We start from the raw sequence: 16,742 nt of genomic DNA, 5'->3' as shown, positions 1-16,742 counted from the left end.
TTGAAGAGTTAATCTCGTGCCGTAACTTCGCGTAGATTTATCGCCATGACAACCAACTCGATAAAACAGAGTAAAATTAGAACACAATGCAATGTTTGGTTAATCAGGGCCCTACTTCCCTGGCAGCGGGCTCTGAGAACCATGTCAGCGCACAGATGTAACTCATGGAATGTACGGGGCAGGAATCCTAGGGATACAGCTGGGTCCTCGGCTAACGCAAAACAAGACCGTTACCCTTTCCCAGAGCCGCCTGCTACCTTGTGAATGGTAACGACAAGATATTCTAGCCGAGGCTATAAAAAGCCCAGATTGTATTCCTATGATAGGAAGGCCGACACACAGTAATTGCACGTCATCTCTTATTAGAATGCAGCAAATATCCCGAATTCTCCTTATCCCAGAGGGGGGTAAACGAGAAACGTCTCAGTAAGGGGACGCTGGAGGCTCATTAGAAGAGAAATCTCTATTCAGAAAACTCTGGGCAGAAGGAGGAGAAGCTCTGGGGAGAGAGATTTATCCGTCTGCCTAGGGGCTGCGCACCGAGAAGGGCACTGTCTGTCTGCCTCTTGCGGGGAACCCATATTTGCAGATGGAGAGAGGTACAGCACAGGGGAGAGGAAGAAATAGGTCAAATATTTGCAGGAGCAAGAATACTGATTTCCTCGGGACGAACCGTCTGTAGTCAGCATATCACCGGGCACCGCGTGAACTGGTGATCTGATGGCTACAAAGCCCAGACTAGTGGAACTGCTGCTTATTCAGGACATGGGGCCAGATGTACTAAGCTTGAAAGTGATCAAAAGGAGAGTGATAAAGTAGCAATCAGCTCCTAACTGTCATGCTACAGACTGGCTTTGAAAACGGTCAGTTATCTGTGGTACCCCAGCAGGCCGGGTATTAGTACATTTGAAAATGCAGTAAAAGGGGAGTTTTACCGCATTTTCCCCTTAGAACATCCCGTCCCATGTCTGGATTAGGCTGCTGGGCAGATGGTAACATATCACCCTGACAAATGACGTATGGGGATGCTATACATGAGGTGCTAACCCCAAACTGCTGCATAGATCAGGAGAGTCACTCCTGTATAAACCAATAACCTATTTCTAGGAAGGTTGATATGACTGAAGGTCGACTTGGGTTATGTCGACAGAGTCATTAGGTCGACACAAGCATTATGTCAACATGGGGAATGTCGACAGTCAAAAGGTTGAAGTGAGTTTTTCCCCCTTTTTTATGAACCGACATGTGCCGACAGGCGGTAGTTCATGCCCTACCATCCACTAAGGCGTGGTGGGAGAATAAAATAGTGTGCAGAGTGTACCGAGCCATGTGAGGGGACGCGGTACTACGTTTCAGTGTCCATGTCAACGGTGTCGACATATGGGCCAAAAAAAGTGAAAAACCCCATGTCGACCTTTTGACTGTCGACCTAATGCTTGTGTTGACCTAATGCTTGTGTTGACCTAACCCATGTCGACCTTCAGTCATGTCAACCTTCCTGCATGTTGACCTTCAGTCATGTCAAAATTCATGCATGTCGACCTAGTGGTGTCGACCTAATGCTTGTTGACCTAGTTCATGTTTTTCCAATAATCCATAGCTGTGTTATTTGTGAAGATAATCCTATAGTTTTTACACGTGTTATAATGTTTTTAGCGCTGCATACATGTGTTATTCTATCACATAGCGCTGTGTACATTTCCTATGCCCTCGTATATTTGGGCCTGTGTATACACAATGTGACAGTAACAGCCGCCCAACTTGACATGTTTAAGGAAAGGAGCCTGAGCCATCGCAAATGTTTAGAATGAGAACAATTAAACGTGTTCCATTGTTTTAATGTTCTAAAATAACGATGACAGATAGGGGGACAATGGAGAATGTAGGGGCCGATTCAGACCCATCCTTTCAGGTCCGAATACGACCCCTTCCCCAATGTTTGTGGTCTGTGCATGTGCGATTATGCGCACACGCAAACTGTTGGGAGTGAACGGCTTTGGCGACTGTGAAACTCACCAAGTCATTCGCTCTTGACAGGGAGGTTCGGGGGTGGGCAGGAGGTGGCAGCAGCGGAACGCCTTGAGTTTCATGGGTGTCCTTATAAAAATGTTGGGTGTACCCCTGGGAACGCAGGCGCATCAATGACGATAGCCAAAGTGCATCACTGCTGGTAATCGGTATTCCCCACCATGATCTGTCTATGTCCGGCAATCTTCCAGAGGTGCACATTGACTTGACTATTGTCTAACACAGTCATACAGGGTAAAACCAGCTCAAACATGGTAAAATTGCCTTGCAGATGATCAAACAGGTTTGAAGAACTTTGACAAACTTACATTTATATAATCAAACTGTTTAGAACAGGGGTGGCCAAAGATCTATCAGCAGTCCATGTTTTCCAGGCCACCTGTGGATCTGTAGAATGTCTCAGTTAGGAATGAATGCAGCACGTTTGAAAATGTAACAGTTAGTAGTAATGACTACTCCTGTGCACCAGCTGGGTGGTCTGGAAAGCGTGGACTGTTGGTAGATCTCGAGGACTAGTTCAGCCAACCCTGGGTTAAGAAATAGTCAAACTGTCTCAGATATGGTCACGCAGACTCAGATATGGTCACACAGACTCAGATATGTCCAAACAGACTCAGATATGATCACACAGACTTAGATATGGCCAAACAAACTCATACATGGTCATACAGCCTCAGATATGGCCAAACAGACTCATACATGTTCAAACAGACTCATGCATGGTCAAACAGATTCATGCATGGTCAAACAGACTCAGATATGGCCAAACAGACTTATGCATGGTCAAACAGACTCATTCATGGTCAAACAGACTCATGCATGGTCAAACAGGCTCAGGAATAGTTAAACGGGCTCAGATATGGTCATACATGCTCAGATATAATCAAATAGGCTCAGTTATGGTCATACAGACTCATACATGGTCATAGAGACTCAGATATGGCCAAACAGACTCATACATGGTCATACAGACTCAGATATGGTCATACAGACTCAGATATGATCAAACAGGCTCAGATATGGTCAAACAGGCTCAGATATGGTCAAACAGGTTCATACATGGTCATAGTGACTTGATCATAACTGGCTCGAACATTATAAAACTGACTAATACCTGGTCAAATGGGCAAGAAAAAGGTCAATCAGACTCCTACAAGGACATGCTGGTTACAACATTACCAGACGGTGAGCAAAGTCATACAGACCTAAACCTGGTCAGAAAGTCTTAAATGTATACTGGCTCGAACATGATCAACCAGACTCTAACATGCGTGTATATAGTGGCAGAGGCTCAATTAGTTTAGTAATACCACTCAGGTGCATGACAGGGAGGGGTTAAAAGTAAGTAAGCAAAAAATGCATGGTTCCCCCAGCTCACTGAATGGTATTAGTAACCAGTCTAGAACACTACATGATAATAGAATTCCGAGATATTGGTTACATATATTTGCGCAAATGTATGATTTAAGCCCCCAAGCCTTGGTCAAGCCGTCTCTGTATATTCGGAGTCCCTAGCACCATATCTAGCTGTAGGGTGCGGCACCCCAAAAACCAGCATAAGCTGGAAAGCTTAGAGCAGCACACCAGTGAATATACTATAATGTTGATAAATATTAGGGTACTTGTTTCCTAGCACGGCCACAATCTTATGGATCGTGTACCTTTAAGTTAAGGTACACGATCCACACGATGGACCCGATTTCCTTTGAAATCAGGTCCATTTGGCCGGCTAAGACACAATATCGGGGGCATCGCGTCGGTCGGGACCATTAACATTGGTCCCGACGCGACCGACGCGATGCCCCCGATTTTTCCATAGGCTTCAATGTTAAAAAATATTTTAACATTGAAATCGTGTCGGGAAAGGTAAAATATCGGGGGCATCGCGTCGGTCGGGACCATTAACATTGGTCCCGACGCGATGCCCCCGATTTTTCCATAGGCTTCAATGTTAAAATATTTTTTAACATTGAAATCGTGAGAAAATGTGAAAAATGTGAAATGGGCCAATATGACCCATTTCACATTATAGATGTCCCCGTCGTCACCCCACGATAGACGCCAACCCGAAGCGTGGCGAGCGCAGCAAACCCGCGAGGGGCGGCGGTACACGTCCTCCGACCTTTTCATTCCCCTACTATCCACGTCGGCGTGGAGTTGAGAATAGAATAGTGTGGCGAGCGCAGCGAGCCACCGAGCCCGAAGCGTGGCGAGCGCAGCGAGCCCCGCGAGGGTCCGCGTATAACTTCACAGGTATACGCGTCCCCTCGCGGGGCTCGCTGCGCTCGCCACGCTTCGGGCTCGGTGGCTCGCTGCGCTCGCCACACTATTCTATTCTCAACTCCACGCCGACGTGGATAGTAGGGGAATGAAAAGGTCGGAGGACGCGCACCGCCGCCCCTCGCGGGCTCGCTGCGCTCGCCACGCTTCGGGTTGGCATCTATCGTGGGGTGGGGTTTACGCCGTTAAATTTGGGGGGGTTGGGAATATTTTACATTGAATCCAATGTAAAATCGGGTCCCAGGGACCCAATTTACATTTCATTCAATCAAAAAATCGGGTCGGTCGCGTCGATCGCATCGCATGCGACCAAATCGCATGCGATGCGATCGACCCGATTTTTCCGACACGACCACCCCGATGTAAATCAGGGTGGCCGTGCTAGGAAACAAGTACCAATATTAGTGATAGGAAGCCGATGCTATATATAGAAAGTGTTAGAAAAAATAAACAAAATATTGGGTTCCGTGAAGTCTACTGAGAAAGGATCCACTTACTTGCGAGGATGACCATGTCCATTCCCCAGAATATACTCATAATCCACCCGACCATGACAATCGCTGTGAGGATTTGGATAAGAGCTGCGGCTATGTTCAGCCAGAACACGCAGCATATGTGTCGGTCAGGGAGGTCCGTTCTGGCTCCGCACAGTACCGTGAAAGCTGATACAAATGTCCCTGGAAACAGAGAGAGATAAAGTCACATACCAGATACAGTCCCCAGCAGCTCAAACTTCATGAACTAAAGTTGTGAAGAATTACAGAGAACGTTATAATACTTGTAGACTCTGATCGGGAACAGTAAAGTGACCTGAAGCACGGAGAGCGAAGCACCACGCGTCCCCTCACCAAAGCATGGTGAGGGGACGCATTACAGTATTTGTGGGTCTACGTGCTCGGTGTCAACTGAATTGATCGCTGATCCGCTGCTATGGGAGAATCAATTTGCAAACCACTCACCAGCTAATGATTTTTTACGTTTTTACCGACACTCCCAGAAAACAGATGGCTATCACAGTCATCCACCGACTTCCTGTCCGATGTTTATACATCGGCCAGCTTCGCATCCCCCATAGAAGCCTAAGGGGGTTGCGGCTGGTGGTACATTTGGGTGATACTTAATATTTGGTAAACGGTGTTTTTGAGGATTTAGCTGACAAATATTATTTGATAAATGTGGCCCTAAGTCACTGAGCATGCTTATGTAATGCTGCAGTGGGGAATCTAATGTCGGATGAAAATTAAACAGCAAAGAACCGCCGACCGAGTATGGACGGTCAAGACAGTTTTTTGCCGTTTATCGCTCGTACGGGACAGCGTACACACCTATACAATTGAATGGCCGTCTGACCCAGAACGGAAGAGCGGCCCGACAATCTCTTATATATTTGGCTACATCTGTAACTCAAAGTGTGTCTGGAGCTATAACGCTGGGTGGAGCCTCTGACTCACATGACTGACTCACATGACAGAGAACCAGCCCAGTGAGCCCACAGACAGTGCCAGACACCCTCTGCCTCTCCATCTTACACAGCAAAGACACAGCTACTCACCAGACACAAGGGGTGAGCGCCCCATACCTCCATATCTCCCAACATGACCCTCTCCAGGAGGGACAGAATGCTCTGTTTCTGGACTTCCATCTTAATTTATTATTGTCATCAACTGTTTTAAACAGTGTAATTGATAAGAAAGGTGTTTAAGCACAGGTGATGGTAATTCATAAATTAAGAAGAAAGTCCAGAAACAGAGCAATGTGTCCCTCCTGGAGAGGGTCATGTTGGGAGGTATGCACCTCCCTCCCTCCCCCCCCCACATTCACGGCATCCCCATGATTAAATGGCACATGCAAAACACTGACATGGCTATGGTCGACAATGAAAAAGGTTGACAAGATTTATTTTTCACTTTTTCAATGTTTTCATATTCATTCTCATGTGTCGACATGGACACCAATGAAGTGCCACACTTATGTCAACATTTACATGTGTTGACCTTTCTGTGTTGATTTTTTCTTGTGGTGATTCGCGGCACCCCCCGCGACCCCCCTCCCGCGATTTGCAGCACACCCCCTGCAATTTCGCGGCACCCCTGGTGACTCCCGCGATACGCGGCCCCACCCCGTGACACCCCCTCCTGCGATTCGCGGCACCCCGCGACCCCCCTCCCACTGTTCACGGTGCCCCCCACGACCCCCCTACCGCGATTTCCCACCCCTGACCCCCCCTCCTGTCATTGCGGCAAGCCCCCGCGACCCACCCTCCCGCGATTCACTGCAACCCCCCGCGCCCCCCCTCCCACGATTTGCCGCCCCCACACCCCCCCCCCGCGACCCCCCCTCTCATGCACCCGAACTCCCACCCAGTAGGAGGAGACACTGACTAAGGGCCACCATCCTGTACTCCTGTACTGCCACGCTGGACCCTCACCCACTGGCAGAAGCTGCACAGTATCTCCCACCGTCCTCTTTAGTCCCCTTATGCCCACACACCCCTATCACTACCCAGCCTCCTTTTTTCCTGTGTCGTGACCTCCGCCAGTGGGGAGCCGCTGACTCAGAAACACCCTACTATACTATTGCACACATACACCTAAACAACATGCACACACAGCCCCACCCCACACCCACAAATGTCACTGTACCCTCCACACTATTAATGTACATCTTACTTACTCTGTAACTGCTTTTTAATTAAACAAAACAATACACACCCCCTTCCACATCATATGCTCTCTGTTTAACACATTTCACCTATAACTCAAGTTGCAATACAGGCCATCTTTCATACAATTCTAACCATCTTTCTCATATACAAATGTTCACAAATTAAGGGGGCGCAGCCCCTTACGACGGTGTGAAGAGCGCCCGTAGGGCGCGATGAATCACCTAGTTGTATATATATGTGTACCCAGCTTAAGTCACTGAGCATGCGCAGTAATACTGTAGTGGGGAATCGAAGTCACTGAGCATGGTCAGGAATACTGAAGATTTCCACCTGTGACAAATGATTTGCTATTACTGGGATAATTAATCAAGTGTCATACCCCTTTCATATATTGTAAGCTTACAGCAGGGCCCTCTTACCTCCAAGTCTGTCTTACCCAGTTTATTTTACCACTGTCTACAATTGTAAAGCGCAACAGAATCTGCTGCGATATATAAGAAACTGGAAATAAATAAAATAAATAAATAACAGCAAATTACCGGGTGAAGCAGTTCTACCTGGTAATTTGTGTAGTACGAAAAGGTCATCCCGGGTCTTACATCCCAGTTCACTGACCCTGCTTTTTACCAGGGTCACTGAGCCAGGATTTGTGACCTGGGTAGACCCTTTCACACTACACAAATTACCTGTGTTTTCAGCAAATTACCAGGATGACAGTTTTTAACCCGGTAATATGCAGTTATGTGTGAAAGGGGATCATGACTACATTTAAAATATAACAATTTATTATTCACTTTAAAAAATATTACTTTTGTATTTAGTTCCTGGAGATTTCTAGTTAGCAGAATATACAAGACACTGACACAGAGATTATGGACTCATAATGAATGTGTAATGAAAACATCATTGCAGCTTTTCCAAAACAGGACTAATTGAGTTGAATTAGCCTAATGAATTAACTTTATTATCGTCAGTTCCAAGAAAAACAACTGTCTGCAGAGATTGATGAGTTTCCCGAGCAGATTTAGGGAATCACAAAGATACTCTACGTACACACACACACAGCTTTGTACACAAGATACAGTCCGGGCCACTACAGGGAGAATCTGGGGACACAGGTGAATTTTCCCTGCTCATTGACAGGTGTTTCTTGCTCATTGCCAGGGGCTACATGTTCTTTGCCAGGAGGTTACATGCTTCCAGCGTGCCAGCGCTCCCGGAATCTGACACAGCGGTCAGTAGCTAGGGACCCCCAGTGTTCGGCATGTATTTAAAAAAAAATATGTTTTCTTTTTTTTTTAACTAAAGGTTTTGTGCATGGCAAGAGGGTAGTGCTTCGGCTTCACCTATCTGCCAATGTGACAATGACTGATGGTGCTGAGCATCGGGAGTCAAGGCACACTGACTGCAGTGCACAAGTGTGCAGTGCATTACTGGGAATTGACTAAGTCCCATGACACTTTGCACAAGAGGGCAGAGGCTGAGAGGTTTGTGCTGAGATCTGATTGGTGGAGCTCATTACGTGCTTCTCAGGCACATGGAGGACAGCAGCAGCAGCCTCGTCATGGTAGGGTTTTTAATCAGAGGCAGCGCTGAACCTGTGAGGTCTCCTACAGTCCTACAGAGTAACGTACAGAGGGACAAACACAGGCTTTTCATGTTGTTTTTTTGAGGGCCATTTTAGGAAAATCCATGTGGATGGCCAGACCGCATCAACCTGCAAAGGCCCTGCACCCCTCGCTTGGGTTGCAGTGCCCTTGTTAGACCTGGAAACCGTTACCTGTTGCTAGCTCTGGAGGACTGGAGATGGCTACCCCTACCATAGGCTATAATTGCCACCATCATCTGCTGGCTGTCAATCGTTAGGTTGACGATGTCTAGGTTGACAGTCAAAAGGTCGACCGCTATTGATCGACAGGCAGAAGGTCGTCACATGGAAGAAGGTGGACATGCATTAGGTCAACATGGTGAAAAGGTCGACACAAGCAAAAGTTAGACATGGGAAAGGTCGATGTGTAGTTTTTATGGTTTTGGGGTCTATGTCGACATAGGTTGACATGGACATCGTATAAGTCGTATGTGCCACATCCCCCTACGTGGCTCGCTGTGCTCACCATGCTATAATCTCCCTCTATGCCCACTGGGCTGGTAGGGTATGAACAAGTCGGTTTAAAAAACAAATTAGGGAAACATCATGTCGACATTTTGCCTGTGTCGAATTTTTGACCATGTCTACCTAATGCAGGCACGCCCGTGCCATCATTTCAAGTGGCCCGCAGCCTCCAGCCAGAAGCGGGCGAAGCATCCGATGCAGGATGCACAGCACAGGACACTAAAGGTGGGGTTCCGGCGAGCGCGCCTTTACCTTGCTGTCTGCAGCAGTGAGGAGGTGCCGGCCGCCACAGTGAGATGTGTTTGGCGGCTTCCGGGTGAGTGTGCGTCCAACCCCTGGACATTCAGAGAAGGGGGGGCAAGCTACGGGACAGAGTGAATGGGGGCAAAGTGGGGAACATACAGTGAATGGGAGGCATACAGTGAAGGAGGGGCAGGCAGGGGAATATAATGTGAAGGGGGCAGAGTGGAGGACATAGAGTGAATGGGGGCAGGCAGGGGAATATACAGTGAAGGGGCAGGCTGGGGACATAGAGTGAATGGGGGCAGAGTGGGGAACATACAGTGAATGGGGGACATACAGTGAAGGAGGGGCAAGGCTGGGGGCATACAGTGAATGGGGGCAGGCTGGGGGATATACAGTGAATGGGGGCAGGCAGGGAATATACAGTGAAGGGGCAGGCTGGGGGACATAAAGTGAATGGGGGCAGAGTGGGGGACCATTCTGATGTGATTAATGGTTCAAAGAATGTCAGGCTGAATGGTCAGCCCCACATTTTCACTTCACCAAATCTGGCCCTCGTCGCAAAAAGTTTGGACACCCCTGACCTAATGCATGTCAACATTTTTCATGTGTTGACATTCTGACTGTTGACCAACAGTGGTCGAACTTTTGACTGTTGACCTAGACACTGTTGGCCTGTTGACATACCCATCTGCTGACCATGCAAGTGGGGAAAAACCATTACTGGGGAGGGTGGTGAGACTTATTTCATATGCCACCAACCCCCCCATACACAAGCGCCCCCACCACCCCATTAGGCTGTGTAAGGGTTATCAGTACCCACACCACCACCACTCTCTGAAAATGTAACATTTGTACCCTACCTCCCATACTTTATAAAGGATAGTGGTCTCACAAGGAAGCGTCATGGTCCTGTGATAGTTCCCCAAATTAAAATGATGCCACACAGTGGCACAATCTTATTCACATTACACATAATGTAGTGCCCCTCATCCGTGCTCCACCAAATGGTAGTGCCCCTTATTCACATTACATCATTCAACATCCCATCTTCAACAGCACTCCCATTTTAGTAAAATTTACCCCATAATCTGATTAATCAAATGTAATGAGCCGGGAGGGTCCCAAAAATCAGGTCCGCCTCCCGGCCCCCTGGAAAAGTGGACAAGTCCCCCACAATGGCACCATCCTCCATGAAACCCCCTCTCGGCGGGGGGTCCGTGTGACCTGATGGCTCGAATTGCGTCATCGTGGCCCTGCTACCCGCTGTGTAATGCCTGAAATACCAGCATTAACACAGTAAGGGGCATGGCTATGATGATGCAAATACAATGGCACACCCACACTCTAATACTAACTTGGATTGCCCCGCCTCTGGCTCCACCCCTCTTGTGACATGGCCACCTGCCCCACCCCCTACTTCCTGAGCTGGCTGTCCTCTCCTGGGGAGAGCAGCCTAAAAGTCAGCAACCCTGGCCCATGGAGAGAGCTAAAGTCGCTACTGGTATTACAGCCTGCACTAGTATAGGAGAAGCGTCCTACCAACTGACAACCGCACTCCTTAATGTGCTTTAAATATGACATATTATAAGTTTAATGTATTAATCAAAGCAAATTCTGAGCCGGTTCATGAACTGAAACTTTACATTCTAGTTGGAATAGGCAGTTTTTGTGTGTAAAACACTGACTAATTTAATTAGTCAGAACTATTTTGCAGAACTAATCTGCTTTAAACAAATTAATTACTGCAAATTAATTGGCAGAAAAAAAGCTGAAAGGGAGGAAATGGAGGAGCAAAGTAATAAATCATATTTGGAGCGCTCCGCCACAGGGACATATAGGGTGATTCAGTGATGTGCTGAACATGGTACATTGTGGGGGAGATTTATCATAGCTTGGAGAGAGAGAGAGAGAAAAACTGAAAAAAAAAAAAACTCAAAGAGAAACAAAAAAAATACCAAGTCCATTGTGTAAAATATGGGTTCAATGGCGTCTGAGTCCCGCAAGGGGACTCAGACGCACGACGCCATGCTGGCGCCGTGAAACTACACAAGTACTGGGGGTCGTGGTAGCTGGGCGGCTTTCTGGGAGGGTTGCCCCTATTTCCAGGCACGCCCCCATTTTGTCGCTATGGGGGCATGACCCAGAGGCTCTGTGAGCCTCTAGCCATGCCCCCAGCCCCATGGCTGCCGGAATAGACGCTGTGCTCATGCGCACAACGTTTATTCCCCGCTGCTTAGCAGCAGACATGGGGCACTCCCAACAGCCCCCCTCACCGCGGGACACTGACGGCCGCGGGAGGGACAGCGGGACAGGCCCTGATAATCGGACTGTCCCGCTGTAATCGGGACTGTTGGGAGGTATGGACAAACCACCAACCAGCTGATTGGCTAAACCCTCACCCCATAAATCTAATCCAGGGCTGGGCAACACCGGCTCTCCAGATGTTAGTGAACTACACATCCCAGGATGTTTTGCATTAGTTTGCTATGTGGCCATGCTGAAACTGATGCAAGGCATGCTGGGATGTATAGTTCATCAACATCTGGAGGGCCGGTGTTGCCCAGCCCTGATCTAATCCCAATCTTTCGACATTAAGATTGTACACGTTTTGGATGTCGTTATGGTGTCTGGGAAAGATAAACCATACTATCCCTTTAAACCAGGACACTCGTGAATTATACAGGTTCTGTGGCTGGCAGACTTCAAGCCTGCACATACCTTGTTGAAATCAACCTCCGAACCTGTGTAATTCATAAATGTCCCAGATTAAAGGGACAGTATGGTAACTCTATGCTTGGTGCACATCTGCTTTTATTCATTGCATGAAAATGTATAGCCTGCACCAGTGTGATGCCACCTCAGGAGCCCTGCGTGGTAACGTCACTCGTCATCTTCCTGTAATGTCTCTTCTGGAAGCATCAGTGCAATCAATACAAGGTGCTAATACTGTACATGGGATCTCTAATTACTACATATCTGTGAGAGCTGCTAAGTGCTTGTGCGGCAATCAGACAGTGTTGTGCCAGCCGAGTCAGCGAGGCATTCTCACATGGGGGAGACGTATCGAGCCTTGGAGAGTGATGTAAGATATTGAAAGCAACCAATCAGATGCAAACTGACCGAAGCTTAGTGGTTGCTACTGGCAACTTGCCCACTTTATCTCTCTCACAGGTTTGATACATCTACCCCCAAGGCTATTATGTCAGGGGAGTGGGTGCTAAGCAGAGATTCACGGCGTTGTACAGTGGTGTTATTCATACTGAAAAATCTTTGAAAAAAACATGAAAAACCACGTCGACCATGTGTCGACCTTCTGTCAGTGTCGACCTAGGGTATGTTGACCATTCTTAAGTGCCGACCTAGTCACTGTCAACCACTAGTGGTCAACCTAGTGACTGTCGACCTAGACATTGTCGACCCAGGGACTGGATACCCCCTGGCGGCATGATTGCAGGCGATATATCCGATTCTGCCGGGAGGCTGTTCAAGGTTGGACGTGCAAGCAGGCCCAAACTCCGGCTCCTGCGCCTCAGGTCAGATCTAAGGCCTGATTCAGACCTGCGCGCTGGGCTGCGAGTGTAGCTCAGCAACTAGGTTGCCACCACCCCCTGCCCCACAAATTCCCCACCTTACAAAGGGGTTTGCATGGAATGCGCCTAGAGGAAATAATCAATAGATTTGTCCTCTTGTCCTTGGTGCTCTCAGCAGCCGTGCAGCCCAGGACTCACTCTGCAGCCGCGCAGCCCAGGACTCACTCTGCAGCCGCGCAACCCAGGACTCACTTGGCGGCTGCGTGGAAAACAGCCTCTTCGGTCAGGCGCTGACATCATACACCTGCCCCTAGCATTCATGAACATGCCTGCATTTCCAGAACACTGTGGGCACTCTCATAAAACGGCCGGTATCCAGCCCCTCTTGGCCACTCGATGTCAATCAGGGCTGCGTGCGGCCGGGAATCGCACATGTGCATTGCTCCCAATATGCAGTAGCCCCAAACATCAGCCCGCATCTGAAGGAATTGGGTGAAAAGTGGGCAAAATCCCATGAGTGTATGGCCAGCATCAGACTGGTGGTAAGCCTGACTTAAGGCCATGCAGCTGAAAATCGTTTAGTGTGTATGGGCCAGAGGTCCCCGACTAGCGATGATGCGCGCTCCCACATCATCGCTAGAAAGTGGTTAATCTTGCTGGTCAATCCATTATGATTATGGTTCATTTTTTTAACCATCATCGCTCAGCGTGTATGCATGGAGCGCTGATGGCTAAAAGATGAACATCTGCTGACCCAGCCTCACACTCTTATGGGCAGATGAACTAAGCCTTGGAGAGAGATAAGGTACCTCCAGGGGCGTAAGTTCGTCCCAGCTGCCCGGAGGCAAGATGTATACTGGTGCCCCTCCCCACAAGACATCCACACACAACCTTATCCTTATATAAAATATACCGTGGGAGGGGGCGTGAATTGCGCGAGGGGGGGTTGCGAATTGCGGGAGGGGGGCTGCGCGGGGGGGTGACGTGAAAATCGCAGGAGGGGGGCGTGAATCGCGGGAGGGGGGGTGCGCGGGGGGTCCGTGAATTGCAGGAGGGGGGGGGGGGGCACGGGGCGCGATGAATCACCTAGTTGGTTATATATTCTTGTAGAAGGATGGTAGGATGTTGCTGTCATTCAGAATGCATTTACATAAACAGTAATAGTAGCAGTAAAAGATCTGACTTAAAACACCTACAGTAAAACAGAACAGGTGTTATATATTATACAAAGAATTGGTTGATGATGTGTAGGTTGACGTGCACATAGTTGTCACTGGAAAAAAATTGCTACAAGAAAAAATCAACACAGAAAGGTCAACACATGTAAATGTTGACATAAGTGTGGCACTTCATTGGTGTCCATGTCGACACATGAGAATAAATATGAAAACATAAAAAAAAATTAAAAAAAATATTGGCAACCTTTTTCATTGTCGACCATAGCCGTGTCAGTGTTTTGCATGTGCCATTTAATCCTGGGGTTGCCGTGAATCGCGCGCAGGGGGGAGGCGGGGGAGGGAGGAGGTGAGGGGTGTCCGTGAATCACGGGAGGAGGGGTCGTGGGTGGATGCCGTGAATTGCGGGAGGGGGGGTCGCGCGCGGGGGGTGTGGGTGCCGCGAATCGTGGGAGGGGGGGGTTGCAGTGAATCGTGGGAGGGTGGGTCGCAGGGGTGGGGGGTTGCCGCAATGACAGGAGGGGGGGTCAGGGGGGGTGGGAATCACGGTATTGGGGGTCGCGGGGGTGGGGGTTACCGTGAACTGCGGGAGGGGGGGCAAGGGGGGTTGGCGCGAATCGTGGGAGGGGGGGTCACGGGGTGCAGCGAATCGCAAAAGGGGGGTGTCACCGGGTGGGGCTGCAAATCGCGGGAGTCGCGGTGGGTGCCGCGAATTGCGGGGGGTGTGCTGCGAATCGCGGGAGAGGGGTCGCGGGGGATGCCGCGAATCGCCACAAGAAAAAATCAACACAGAAAGGTCAACACATGTAAATGTTGACATAAGTGTGGCACTTCATTGGTGTCCATGTCGACACATGAGAATGAATATGAAAACATTCAAAAAGTGAAAAATAAATCTTCAAAAATTCATGTCAACCTTTTTCATTGTCGACCATAGCCATGTCAGTGTTTTGCATGTTCCATTTAATCGTGGGGTTGCCGTGAATGGGGGGGGAGGGAGGTGGGGGGTGTCTGCGAATTGCGTGGGGGGTGCCGCGAATTGCGGGAGGGGGGGTCGTGGAGGGTGGGTGACGCGAATTGCGGGAGGGGGGGTCGCGCGGGGGGGTACCGCGAATTGCGGGAGGGGGTCGCTGGGGTGCCGCAAATCGCCACAAGAAAAAATCAACACAGAAAGGTCAACACATTAAAAAGTGTGGCACTTCATTGGTGACCATGTCGACACATGAGAATGAATATGAAAACATTCTTAAAATGAAAAATAAATCTTCAAAAACTCATGTCAACCTTTTTCATCGTCGACCATAGCCGTGTCAGTGTTTTGCATGCGCCATTTGATCCTCGGGTTGCTCTGAATCGCGGCGGCTGGGGGGGGGGGTCGCAGGGGGGGTGTGTGTGCCATGAATTGTGGGAGGGGGGGTCGCTGGGGTGGGTACTGCGAATTGCGGGAGGGGCGTGGGGGTTGCAGCGAATCGCGGGAGGGGGGTCGCGGGGCCGGGTGGTTTGCCGCGAGTCACAGGAGGGAGGGGACGGGTGGGGGGGTGCAGAGGGGGATGGGTGCGGGGGTTTGCAGCGAATCGCGGAAGGGGGGGATGCGGGTGCGGGCTGCCGCGAATAGCGGGAGGAGGGGGGTCGCGTGTGGGGGTTGGGGTGCCCCGAATCGCCGGAGGGGGGGTCGTGGGGGGGGGGGGGTGCAGCGAATCGTGGGAGGGGAGGTCGCGGGGGGGTGTGCCGCGAATCGGGTGGGGGGGGGGGTACCGCGAATCACGGGAGGGGGGCGGCAGGGGGCGCTCACCTGGTGTGTCTGGTGAGTAGCTGTGTCTTTGCTGGGTAACATGGGGAGGCAGAGGGCTCACTGGGCTGGTTCTCTGTCATGTGAGTCAGTCATGTGAGTCAGAGGCTCCACCCAGCGTTAGAGAGTCAGACACACTTTGAGTGACAGATGTAGCCAAATATATAAGAGATGGGCGTAGGAGCCCGGCGGCAGATGACTCCACTACCTCTGGGAACCTCTAGGTAATTACAGCGCCTTTGCATGCCGTGGAGAGGGGGCGGGGCGTAATGATATGCTAATCCCATCATTGTAGCCCATTCACATATTTTGGCTAATCGACATACGTTCCACACTATGGGGCGGGTACTAATGGCACAATTAGCCTGGCCCCGCCCCGACCTGATTCGACTCGCCGGCATCTCCAGCAGAGGCAGAATAATAAGTAGGTAAGTATGTTAGTACATCTCCCCAGAGTATCTACAAGCACCTGCACTGTATAAATAGACAGCTAGGGGTATAGTTATTGAAGATTCTAATGAAAAGAAGTGATGTTGTCCATAGCAACCAATCAGTTTCTGTCTATCAACCAATGATAGAGTCTCATTGATTGCTATGGGCAACATCACCTCTTTTCATTTTTAGAAGCTTTAGTAAATTTACACCCTAGAATCGTATTGGTTGCTAGGGGCAACCCCTCTACTTTACCTGTTTAGAAGGCTGAATATACCTCCCCCATAATGTGATATAACAGAATCCTCCGATGTTACATCTGTAATTCTGTTAATGTCCTCTGCTGTCACATTTACTAAGATGAGAGTTGTATTTGACATGGGATGTTGCTAGGGGCAACCAATCAGCATCTACTTCTTATTAAGCACCTTCTAGAAGATAATAGATAGTATCTGATTGGTTTCCCATAGCAACATCCCATATC

The 16,742-nt window shown here is 49.3% G+C and overlaps 1 protein-coding gene across 1 annotated transcript in view; it reads right to left on the bottom strand.

Moving 5' to 3' along the window:
- The window catches only part of STUM (stum, mechanosensory transduction mediator homolog), a 62,757-nt gene that overhangs the window by 16,425 nt on the left and 29,590 nt on the right, over positions 1 to 16,742 (bottom strand). The window contains exon 2 of the mRNA XM_083174853.1: positions 4,806 to 4,985. Within this exon, the coding sequence (XP_083030979.1) occupies positions 4,806 to 4,985 (180 nt within the window). The remainder of the gene's footprint in view (positions 1 to 4,805; positions 4,986 to 16,742) is intronic.

This window comes from Crinia signifera, chromosome 3 (assembly GCF_055691185.1).
Source record: "Crinia signifera chromosome 3, ASM5569118v1, whole genome shotgun sequence".
Taxonomy (NCBI): Eukaryota; Metazoa; Chordata; class Amphibia; order Anura; family Myobatrachidae; genus Crinia; species Crinia signifera.
The sequence above is the reverse complement of the archived record's forward strand: the minus strand, read 5'-3'. Positions and strand labels throughout refer to the sequence as shown.